Raw genomic sequence first — 13,120 nt, forward strand, 5'->3', positions numbered from 1 at the left:
TGTAACTGTTCTCTGGTGAATGAATGAAGTCAATAACTACAAAAAAAAGAACATATACATGTATTTATTCTATTAGTTATTAGTTTATATTTTCATATATATATATATATATATATAATATAGTTAACCTCGAAACAGTATATCAAAATTCACTTGTCTCAAAATATATATATATATAGTTTATATTTTGACACATCTTAGTCTCTCATTGTTACTCTCTCTCCACTGCGGTCTGGCTTTGTACATAAATCTTTGGTTTTTTGTCTTATATTTATGTGTTGGGTTTGGCAAATATTTATATTTACATGAAATCAACAGGACAACAACCAAATGAATTTATAATTCTCTTCCAATTTCCAGTCTGCCAGCAGTAGGATATCTGCAAAAGAAAGAAAATATATTAGAAATTAGATAATTAGAAAATTGTATCTTACACCATTGTGACTTTTAGTACTCCTTACTGAAGGTTTAAGTGTTCTGTTTTAAAATTATATAAAATTTTATGCCTTTCCATGTCTTCTCTTTTGTTTGCATTTTAGGAGGTTTAAGTTAAAGTTGTGTAAGTTGTGCCAATTGATGTCAGTTTCTAGGCTGTGTATTTCCTTTTATATTGTGTTTATTTAAACTCAGGTTCTCTAGGGCCCCATATTGGCCATGTGTCAATAGTTTTGCCGCATATATCATTTTTGTGTCAGTGGAATCAGTATAAAGTGATTTGTGTCAATGGAATCAGTACAAAGTGATTGGTGGTTCTAGAGCCGTGTAATGTGATGGGCTTTTATGATTTTAGGAAGAACCTGGTTATGGAGTGTGTTACAACTGTGAGTTACTCCTTACTGGTTAATGGTGTCCCTCAGAAGATTTTCTACCCTACAAGAGGTATAAGATAGGGAGATCCTCTCTCCCCTTATCTATTCATAATATGTTCAGAGTTTCTGAGTCACAGTCTTAACAGAGCAGAGAATCAAGGCCTAATTTCTGGTTTACCAGCAGCTCGTGGTGGCCTGAAAGTAAACCATCTGCTGTTTGCTGATGACAGCCTAGTATTCTGTAGGTCCAAGCCAGAGGAATGGAGTAGGCTTCGACATGTACTAAGCAATTATGAAGAAGTCACTGGTCAAAGGCTCAATATAGAGAAGACTTCCATATTCTTCAGCAGAAACACTAAGAAAGAGGTACAGCAGGCTATCCTTCAGCAAGCAGGGCTTAGAGCCCATGGTCCTTGTGATAAATAGTTGGGACTCCCTTCTTATGTTGGGAGGCAAAAAACCAAAGCATTCACTTCAATTGTGGACAGGATCAAATCTAAAATGGCTAGCTGGAAGACAAAAGTGCTCTCACAAGGTGGAAAGGAAATATTGCTTAAATCTGTATTGCAATCTATCCCCACGTACAGCATGGGAATTTTTAAACTACCTAAGTCAATTATTAAGATTCTCAACAGGCTACTACAGTCCTTTCGATGGGGTCAAACAAATAGCAAGTCAAAAGTCCACTGGTTAAGTTGGCAGACAATGGGAAAACCCAAGGATCAGAGGGGGCATGGGGTTTAGAGACTTTGAGTTTTTCAATTTGGCATTGTTGGCCAAACAAGGGTGGAGAATCATTCAAGACCCTACCTCCCTTGCAGCTCAGGTTTTGAAGGCCAAATATTTCTCAGGATCAAACTTTTTCTCAGCAAAAGGTAAGGCAAGTGACTCATTTGTATGGAGAAGTTTCCTTTCAGCAGGCATGTACTTATGGAGGGCCTGTTATGGAGAGTTGGTGATGGATCCCAGATAAAAATCTGGCAAGACAAGTGGCTCCCGAGCCCTTCTACTTTTAAAGTGCAATCTCCTGTAAGAATACTAAATGCAGAGGCAAAAGTAGCAGACCTAATAGATCCAGACACTGGACAGTGGAACTTAAACCTTGTCTATGCCATTTTCTCAGAACCTGAGGCCAAGATAATCAGCAGGATGACTATTAGCCAATGTGGTAGTCAGGATATGAGGACGTGAAGGTGTTCAGAAAATGGGAAGTTTACTGTTAGAAGTGCATACCATCTGCAAGGAACAATGGAGGGAGATAGGAAGGGGCAGTGCTCAAGTTTGAATCATAATCCAAAGACCTGGAGGAAAATGTGGAGCCTACAAGCACCTCAAGCCACGAAGTCCTTTCTGTGGAGAGCAGCCAAGGAGTCCCTTCCCACGTGTGTGAACTTGTTTAAAAGGAAGATGGTTGATTCTCCCCTCTGTCCAGTCTGCCACAAAGTTCCTGAGTCAGTTACTCATGCCATTTGGTCATGTTCAGCTGCACAAGATGTTTGGTCTATGAGTGCTAGGAGAATTCAGAAACTAAATGGGGAAGGTGGCCCTTTTTTGGAGGTTCTGAAGCCCTTGTTAGAGAATCTCTCCTCCCATGAGCTAACAGAAGTAGCAGTTACAGCAAGAGCTATATGGAACAGGAGGAATCAGTGGTTGTTTGAGCAATCTTTTCACTCACCTTTCCAGGTCTCGAAGCAGGTCCACACAGAATTGACAGCAATAAAACAGTGGACAAGTTCCAGGGACAAAGCTTCTGTGACTCAGGTGGTTAACAGTTCTGAGTGGACTGCCCCTCCTTCAGGCTTCTACAAGGCTAACTGGGATGCAGCAGTGGATAAGGGGAACTCCAGGATTGGTGTGGGAGTGGTTGTGAGAGACTCGAGTGGTATGGTGATGGCTTCATTGTGCTCTTCCATGCTCTTAGAACCAGATCCTTTGCTAGGGGAAGCCGTAGCAGCTCTCAAAGCATCTACTCTTTGCTCTAATATAGGACTGGATCAGGTCATGTTAGAAGGGGATTCCTTAGCAGTGGTCCAAGCAGTACAAAGCAGGGAAGAGTGCTGGAGTCCCACGGGTCTAGTGGTCAGGGATATTAAGCTTGTATTGTCTAGAATCTGTACTTGGTCTATCCATCATATTTCTAGAAGATTGAATGTAGTAGCACATGTGCTAGCTAAGTTTGCTTCGACATGTTCGGGGGAACAGACTTTTATGGAGGATTACCCTCCATGTATTCAGAATCTACTTTAGTGAATGAAATCTTCCTTTCAGAAAAAGGAAGAGCTTTTTATGATGGTGTGATAACTTTTTTATTATTATACTTATGGGAATACTTGCCCGTATTTTTTATTCTACGTTTAAAATTATTATTATTATTGTACACCATCAGAATTATTATTTAGAATGAGCATACTATAGTTTAAAATTATTATTATTATTTTAAAATTTTGATAGTGATGGAAATAAACTTACCCTTATTTTTTATTTTTTTTCTTTTCTTTTCTATTTGTAACATTGTCAATTAAACTTACCTTTATGATTTTAGGAGGAGCTTCTTATGATGTGGTGATCACTTTTTTTTACTAATATATTTTTTAAAATTATTATTATTATTTTAAAATTTTGATGGTGGTGGAAATAAACTTACCCTTATTTTTTATTTTCTTCTTTTCCTTTCTATTTGTATCATTCTCAATTAAACTCACCCTTAGTTTTATTTTTATTTTTCCTTTTCTTTTCTATTTGTAACATTGTCAATTTATATTATACCAGCTTTATCAAGTGGCTTATTTTATTTTCTTTAAACTCATGTTCTAGGGCCCCGTGTCAGGTATCCATACATCATTTTTCCGGTTGTATCAGTAGGACTGGACTTACTTGGATAGTTTTTACTGTTGTGACAGTAATATTTGTAGATAAATATCTTTTCCAATTTTTCTTTATTTGAGTTCTCTTTTTTCTTTACGTCAGCTAAACAGTTTAAATAGGACTGTATAGTGCACCCTACAAGCGTCTTCATCTATGGGTTATTTCGTTCCCTTCTGGCGCTTCATTTTCCTTAGTTGTTTGTCTAAAGCTGCATTCCTCTTAAAAGGAGCTACATTCCTCATTTTTATGTTTGTAAGTATTTATCTTTTGAGGTAGGTGAATTTTAGCATTTGCTATTTTATTCTATGTTTTATGCTGATTCATTGTAGGGTTGTTTTATGTTGTATTTATTATATGTTGTATTCTTTGTGTATTAAATTATTGATTCTTTCTCTATTTTATGGTCTTTTCCTCTGTGTATTAAATAACTGATCATAGAACTTGGTTTTCACATGCATGCTTTTCCTACAAACTTCATATTTCAAACAAAATAAATAAATTACTGATTCTTTCTCTAGTTTATGGTTTCTTTCTGTGTGTACTAAATTACTGATCATAGAACAATAAACTAAGCTAACTCTTCTTTGTACGTTGTTTTATCTTGTATTTATTGTATGTTGTATTAAATTAGTGATTCTTTCTCTAGTTTATGGTTTTTTCCTCTATGTACAAAATTACTGATCACAGAACAGTAAACTAAGCTAACTCAGTACAAACTAGATGATTTCCCTACAAACTTTTATATACATTTAATAAGTTTTTTTCGATATTAAAGACCACAAATTCCAGAGAAAAAAAAACTAACAAACCAATAAGTTTCAAAACAAAGGAGACCAACAAATAGAGAATATCCCAAATCTGAAAAATACACAAGAAAAAAAAAAGATCTGAAAAAAATCGCAGATCAGAACACTTCTCAAATTTTCTTCTCGACATTAAAGATCATAGATTTCAAACAAAAAAAATAACAAACGACCAAGTTTCCTTCCACATGATTATACATGTATCGAAACATGTATATGTGTATGCATATATATATATATATAGAGCATTTTATTCATTGATTTTCACACGTAGTACAAAGTAGATTATTTTTCAATGAATTGAAAAAAAAAAACAAGAAATCATCAAGAAAACAAGAGATAAATATATACAATTAAAAAAAAAACAAAACAAGAAAAAAAATTTACCTAGATATGTTTTGTGGCCCCTTCTCCCTCACATAGATGTACTTTGTCCCTCATGTAGATGCGCTCCATCTCCCTCACATGCGTTATGATAAAAATCAAAGAGAAAAAAGAAATAAAACAAGAAAATCAATAAATAAAAAACAAGAAAAAAAAGTGAAAAAAAATTACCTAGATTTGTACTCCCTCACGCAGATCTGTTCTAGAAATCTAGTTGAGAGGCATGCTTTTTATAGAAATGACTATTTCCACAAGAGGCATTGAGTTGAGAGGCAAAAAAAAGGAAGAAGTAAGGAGAGGGGATTTGAGTTAGGGGGGGGGGGGGGGGGGGGGGGGGCTTAGGAGTACGACGAAGGAGAATGAGAGGGGCTAAGTTTAGAGAGAAAACTCGGATGAATGAGAGAGGGATTTGCATGGTGTGCTCTGAGTTGAGAGGGGCTCTGGAGAAAGACAAAGGGGCTTGAGAAAACTCGGGAGTTAAGATGCGTGGTTTGTGTGGTGTGAAATGAATTGGGGAAAATATCTCTGACATTATGTCTGGCTACAGACCGTGTAAGGACTAATTTACCCTCTTGAAACCGATTTGTTTATTGTAATTGATTTCACTTTTTGGAACTTGTCAAGTGATCATAATGACCATAAAACACGTTTACTTTACATACGGAACCAAACAAAAACCTTATGCAGATACTAATTAACATCAACTTAACATATATATTTTCTACACTAGGCGAACATCCCTTGGACGTTGCCCCATTACTAGTGTTTATATATTCCTATACGAGTCTTTATTTCTTATCGCATTTTAGAGTTGGATTAGTTGGACAAAAAAATCTTGTCTCTTAGGTTTCGTTTGGTTACATAGTTCGAATGAGATGAGATGAGATGTTTTGTTGAAAGTTGAATAAAATATTATTATAGTATAAATTTTTAATATTGGTTTTGTTTTGGGATTTGAAAAAATGTAATTATTTATTATATTTTGTGTGAGAATTTAGAAAATTTATCATGATTATATGAGATGAGATGAGATGAGATAGACTTCAATTGGGGGAGTTCATATTTTCATGCCTAGAATGTCTGCCTACAGCAGCACTATCGAGCATAGTTTTAAATTCCGTTTCATTCCAGTTGGAATTTTCCATTCCGATATAGTATTTGGTACACTATACCTACTCATTCCGTTCCACTCCAAATTTCGTCCCTTTCCAATCCTTTTTGTATATCATTAGATTGTTTGGTCATATCCTCTCCTCTTATAGAGTGTGGGGTATGAGTCTCTTTTTTAGATAGAGTGCTGTCTCTTAGGCGGTTTGTCTGTAGAGAGCTACAATAGTAGTTAAGACCATACTAATCACAAAAGTATTTATGTACTAGTGGAGCTCCAAATGCAGTAGTTGGCTTGTGATGAAAGAATTTACCTGTATATATCTGGTCATGGATGTAACTTTTCTCTGATGAATGAATGAAGTCAATTTTCATAAAAAAAAAACATATACATGTATTTATTCTATTAGGTATTAGTTTATATTTTCATATATATATATATATATATAATATAGTTAATCTCAAAATAGTACACCGAAATTCACTAGTATCCAAATATTCCATTCCGTTATTTAAGCTAGAATGATCACGGGAACAAAATTTAAAACATTTCCATTGAGAATGTGTTCATAGAATATTTATATTCCTAAACAAATATCATGTTTTTTGGTACCTAAGTAGGACAATAAGCTTTTGAATAAAAAAATAATTATGCTATTTACAGTCGTGTACACGAAGTCATGAGACTAATTTGACGTGGCGTAGTGCCACATTAGTGTTAGTTTATTAAAAAAAAGAAGGTGAAGAAGCGAGAAAACACAATGGTTATGTTCTTCTATCAAGAAGAGATCGAGGGAGAACATTTCCAGTTCCATTTTGACAACTTGCCTCAGACAAGCTCGATGCTGTCACATCCGAATGAGCAAAGACTGAGGAAGAGTTAAGGCAGTGAAGGTTTGTATGGCTCTCCACCATGTTCACTTCTATGTCTGCCACGACTACATGGTACTACTGATCATTGTTCTACACCATGGACTCATTTTGATCTATAGCGGGCGATTTGTTAAACTGTGTCGTACATGTTGAGTATTGTGGAAAGATGAAAAGCTAAGAAAAAGGTGGAGAAGATTGATATTCTTTGTTCTTGCTTTAGGACATAGAAAGCTTTAATAAGACGATGCTGGCTAAGCAATGCTAGAGAATGATAAGCTTCCCTTCCTTGTTGGTGGCAAAGATTATGAGGGAGAAGTACTACAAGGCTGCGGAGTTGACAGAGGCAAACCTAGGGGGTGGCCCTTCTTTTGTTTGGAGGAGTCTGTGGTTTTCTCTAGAACTAGTGAAAGAAGGCTTATTGTTGAGGGTTGGGGATGGTAGTAATTAAGGTTTGGAAAGACAAAGGGTTGCCTACTCCCACTTCCTACAGGGTGCAATCCATTTTCAAGAACCTGCAATATGAAGCTAATGTGCAACCGCTTATTGATCCAACTACTGCAGTTGGAAGATAAGTTTGACACTTTCAATGAAATAAAAGCTTAAAGAATTTTTAGTTTAACCTTGAGCAAATGGGGAGCAATGGATAGAATGGTATGGGGTCCGTCAAATAAATGTAAGTTTTCAATTAAAATTGCCTACTACCTAGAGAATGAGAGAATGAAAAGGATGAATGGAGAATCATTAGGAAAGGAGAGTTCAGAGTCTGTCTGGATCCTTTTATGGGATCTGAATGTGAAAGGTGTAGTGAAGCACTTTATGTGGAAGGCAGCGCATGATTTACTTCTCACCAAGGCCAATCTTTTGAAGAAACATATCACAATACTACAAGAAAAACAGGTATTTGTGACCAATTTTTTGTAACAAAATGGACTATTTATGACAAATACAGAGTTATTTTAGTTGAAAATAGTCATTTCGTTAGAAATATTTGGTCGCGAATACAATGCTTTGTCCAATTCGTGGAATGGAAGCTGAAACAACAATACATGTCCTGAGGTGCTGGCCTCAGATATATGGGCAGAAAATGGTAGCCTATGTAGGAATGGAGCAATTCAGAAGTAGACTTCTTAAAGAGTTATGGAAAGGAATGAACCTGTTCTTGATAATGAAGGAAGTGGAATTGATGGCCTACATAATGAGGCAAATCTAGCTACGAAGGCATTAAATAGTGGCGAGGAAGTGTGAGCAGATTATGGGGTTCTCATAGAGGATAGTCGAAGGATTCTTGAAGGGAAATTAGATTGGAGTTTTAGGTTTGTGTACAGAGAAGCAAATAACTAAGCACATAAGCTTTCAAAATTAGCTTTTTCTTTTACTGAGGAGAGGGTTTGGATAGAAAAAGCGCCCTTATAGATTGCTAATTCTATTATTAGTGAAAAATACTGTAATGACTGAAAATTTACTGATTATTCAATGAAGGAAATACTTTTTTATCAAAAAAAAAACACAATGTTTATCGTAGTAAAAACTCGTTCCATTTATTTTATTTCGAAACATAGTATTAATGATATTTATGATGTAAGGTTTTTGAACAACTTGCCCATATTGTTTGATATAAGGTTTTTTTTTTAAAAAAGAAAAAAGAAAATGGGTCTTGAACAACCTAATTTAACCAAATGTGTAACAAAATTAATCAAGAAAAAGAAATTTATGTTTACATGAATTAGTGAACATATATATATGTTCATAGGGAATAGAATATATATATATATATGGGATTGAAAAAAAAAACCACATTTATGGATCGATTGAATCAAGAGTTGTAGTAGGAGAATTCCTTTTATTTTAGAGAAATTTTGCTTGCATGTTGGTATAGAAAACACATTTTCCATATTAATCATATTCACAAAATTTGATTTATAAGAGATTTTTAAAATTCTATCTCGTACGAATCAAATATTGTGACATTAGCAATGTGGCCTCCTTAGACGGTGTTGACCAAGTGCATGGTTTGCAAGCATAATTGTTTTAATTTATTTTATCATGTTTGTTTAAGCCGTATATTGGCGTGCATACGATTATGATTACGATTATGATTATAGGCTGTATTAATAAGAACTTTGTCAGCTCATGTCATATAACTCAGACTTGCTAAAGTATATATATGTAGATGATCTTTGATTTTTCTAACATATATAAATACGTAGTCTATTGAAAAAACACATTCAACTTTTTTGGATTTTCCTGCAATTAAATTAATATTAGAAGTAGAAGGAGAACGGATATTTTAAATTTTTATTTCGATCTGAATACTCTGAACTAACAAAACAGAATTCAAAATTATAAAAGAAGAGTTCTGGAAAATACGCACTACAAGAAAAATAGACTTTTGCGATTAATTTATTGCAACGAAAATACTATTAACTACCAAAATCTAGCTTGTCTTGTTCATGGAAGGTTGATATATATATATACACACACACACAACCACATATATATAGATATATATCCTATGTGGTAAATTTACTCATATAAATGCTCTCAATTAATAAACAACGTATCATTAACATAGGAAACTAATTTAATACATCATGTATATGTAATTCGTCCCACGTTCTATGCCTCAATTCCATCCTATCTTCCACCAACACCTTAAAAATAAATTAATACTAGGTCTATAAAAATCTTACAAAGAAGTAATTAAGTCACAAATGATCATCATGTACGTGATCGAGACTAAATGTGATACATCAGATCACTTATTTTACATTAAATCGTATCAATTTATAAATATTTTTGTAAGATTCTAGTAAATATTTCTCACGCCATATAAGATTCAAGGGAAACCCTAGACAGTGACTGAATTTAATCTTCCACTTCAGTTGGTTTATATAGATACACTGGGCGCCCATTTATTGGTTGTAGTGGTCTTGCATTTGTGTCCGACTCCTGCAAAAATTAAGGAACAACCATGTAAATTGATGTATTAAAATAGAGAGTTTAAACATGTAAGATCAGCCCTTCTAGTAAATAATAATATCCTGTATTTTTTTTAGAAGGATTATCCCATTTTTTTTTTTCCAATTTGCATTTTAAATTACCAAAATTGGTGTTTGCGCTATAGCTTGACATCTTAGACTATCAAATTGTAATAATTAAGCTGCGCTCGCTTTCAATTAAAAAATAGGATATGAGGAACAATCTTAAGAAGCTCACAAATGGCACATGACTTGACGTAAAATTGTAAAATTAATTTTAATGGAAATTAGAACGTAAAGAAATTTTAAGTTTACTTTTATGAAAAAAGTAATACTTCAAGAAGTAGCCCTCATCTAAAAATGAAATCCGTTATGCTAGGGTGCCGCCTAGCAATGACCGTTGGGTATGCTTCCTAGCACATTTTGATATATATTTTTTTCTTTTCATATTTTTTTTATATATTTAAATATGTTTTAAAAAGTAAAAAAATATACTAATACATCAAAAATCATTTCTTTAATCATTAAGTAAAAAATAAAAGAAAATAAAAACTTTTTTTTTGTGAACAGTCAAATGGAGGGGTAAGGGTGGGGAGGCAAACTATCATTTCCCAAAAGAAATTGAAATTTTGGATGTGATGTGTAGCTGTTTGATATATAAAGGAATAATAAGTATGAGAGTGGATATACTCACGTCATGAACGGCCACGCGAAGCAAACTAACTTGTTCTCGTGTAACAGTCCTGACCTGATCATGAGTTAACTTGATCAGAATTATTTACATCTTTAATAACAATATATACATGAAGTGTTGGCAAAAAAAGAGAAACAAATTACATACCTTTGTCTCGATGGTCCATACAACATTTTCAGTGCAACGGGGAGTTGTAAGGGATCCAATATATCTGTAATACTTTCTACTTCCCATCTCTATGTTGTTTGGGTCGACGATTCCCATCGCTGTTACTTCTTCACTGTTACCGGCAACGTCTGACAACTGATGCCTTATCTGTAGATAGACATACACAACACAAGCCATGCATGAGAGAGAGAGAGAGAGAGAGAGAGAGAGTCTCTGATTTTTATTTACCGATGACAAGAAAGAATCAGGGCTTCCAATCGTGTACATAATTCCAACCACAGCAAATTTTCCGTCGGAACTCTGATGGACCATGTGCAACTCTAGAGCAAACTTCCGGCCGTTGATAGCGTGTTCAGAGGGTGAGTGCCAATGGCTTTGCTGGAGTACATATTGAGTACCATTTATTTCAATATATCCTGCGCCGCCTTCCCATTCGAGCTGCATTCACAAACATTAATTAATCAAGAAGAAGAAGAATGCATGGTTACTTCAAAGAAATCTTGAGGAAGGAAAATAATTTGCAGAGTTACTTAAATCCAGTTTGGTCATACGTACAGATGAGATGAGAAGTTATTTTCTTTTTTAAATTTTAATATAATAATGTTATAATATAATTTTTAAATATTAGTTTTATTTTAAGATTTGAAAAAATTGAATTATTTAATATATTTTGTGTAAAAATTTATAAAAATTATAATGATAAAATGAGATGAGATGTTTTAAATAACCACCCTACCTTGTTTGTTCTTTTGTGATAATTATTATAATATTTGGAAAGAAATATTACTATATAATCGCTATCAACCCCCATGACGTATGAAAATATATAGCTACTGTGATTTGTCTTCTAGTTGGTGGATATGGAATCGCACTTCATTGCATTCCCATTATTTATTTCATTAATTTCTCTTTAACAATTCCCTGATCTTGATGATCTTTTGCTTACCATCATGTCATGGCCTCGATTTTTGAGAGTGGCATTAGAGGGATGGTAATTCCGATTAAATCTCCCTAAATGGGAAACTATTTGCACACTTTCATTCAGCAAATCAATCGGAGATTGCATTGATCCATCTCTGCACAAGCTCCATTCAGGGTGAATGTCTCCCCATTGAGACGGTCCCTTTCCACTTGTCTCACTGTAGTCAAATTCTCGTTCATCATCTGCACCATTAAGGAAAGGGAAATGAATACATTTATGTTATGACAGCACCTTTACTTCACAGATTTACGGAAACAAGGAATGTCTATACATCACCAAAAGCTGAATTACAATGGTAAAGAAGTTAGGTGAAAACAAGCATTATTATTATAGACAGATTGTTAAAAGAAAGTGAAAGAATACTGATTATAAGACTGATGAAAATTCAAGTTCTAAAATATAAGATTACTGAAGAAAACAAGATGGAACTACAGAAACGCCTTGAAGAAAGTGTTTGGAATCGTCCTGCATGCGTCTATATATTGGGTTTTGCCTTACCAACTTCTTTAGATGTTGCAGGCCGGGATGAATGCAAAACAAGAACAATGAAGAAACAGCAAAACAAGAATTGGTTTACAAGCTTCATCTTTTCTATCTAGCAATTTCCACGATTTTGCAATATTATGTGTTAATGGAAGGTTTGAGCACTCGGATGGGCATATATATACACACATGTGGCACCAAACCTTTCTACGGGCGTCGAAGAAAGGCGTTTAAAAATTGAAGTCTTTTTTTTGTTTATTTGCCAAATGTCCATTTCAGCTAGCCGGTTTGAAAAATAGGAACATAATGTTAAGTTGTCTCCAACCCCCCGGGCTTTTTCTCACCAATATTTTAATTAATTACTGTTAAAAAGACGACCCAGGTGACCTTTTTGTTGTTCTATTACTTGCTTATGAATTCGTTCTACACACTTTTGCTGGGGAAGAACACGTATTTAATCAACGTTTACGGCCTGCGACGATTCTTGTTGCAACACTGGAAGGATTTGATGGATCTGTAATTTTGGGATGCATTTTGTCAGCTTTCGTTCTTCCAAAATTAGTCATGAGTTAGGTCGGCTTGGAGTTGCCGTAAGAAGAGTCTAGGCTAAATGAACACGTGATGATTCTGGCGCCCATACACCAAAGAATATAATGTAGAAGTTGGCAATCGATTCTTCTGTGGCAGGTTTTTTTATTTCAACTCCAATTTTAAACAATATTATTGAGAAACATCTAGACTATCATTTGTCTCCATTATGTTTTGTAGAACTTCAAGCTTGAATTCGTTTCTTCAAGTTACGTATATATCTTTGGAGTTTATGTTTCAAACCTCTTCCATATCAATAATAATGGAATTAGTTATGCATCCCTCCATTGAAAGTGGTTCTAGAATACAAATCTCAAATAATTATGCCTACCATTAGGGGTGAGCATCGGCCGGTCCGGACCGGCAAAACCGACCGGACCGGCACT

The 13,120-nt window shown here is 34.6% G+C and overlaps 1 protein-coding gene across 1 annotated transcript; it reads right to left on the minus strand.

The window, feature by feature from the left end:
• Window positions 1-9,356: 9,356 nt before the first annotated feature.
• LOC122314079 (alpha carbonic anhydrase 7-like) lies at window positions 9,357-12,296 on the minus strand. The gene is made up of 6 exons (XM_043129487.1): window positions 12,162-12,296; window positions 11,628-11,845; window positions 10,910-11,119; window positions 10,661-10,828; window positions 10,514-10,567; window positions 9,357-9,790 (listed from the first exon to the last, which is right to left on the minus strand). The coding sequence occupies exons 1-6, from the start codon at window positions 12,247-12,249 to the stop codon at window positions 9,707-9,709; spliced, it is 822 nt and encodes a 273-aa protein (XP_042985421.1). The 5' UTR covers window positions 12,250-12,296; the 3' UTR covers window positions 9,357-9,706.
• Window positions 12,297-13,120: the final 824 nt, after the last annotated feature.

This window comes from Carya illinoinensis, chromosome 6, assembly GCF_018687715.1.
Source record: "Carya illinoinensis cultivar Pawnee chromosome 6, C.illinoinensisPawnee_v1, whole genome shotgun sequence".
NCBI lineage: Eukaryota > Viridiplantae > Streptophyta > Magnoliopsida > Fagales > Juglandaceae > Carya > Carya illinoinensis.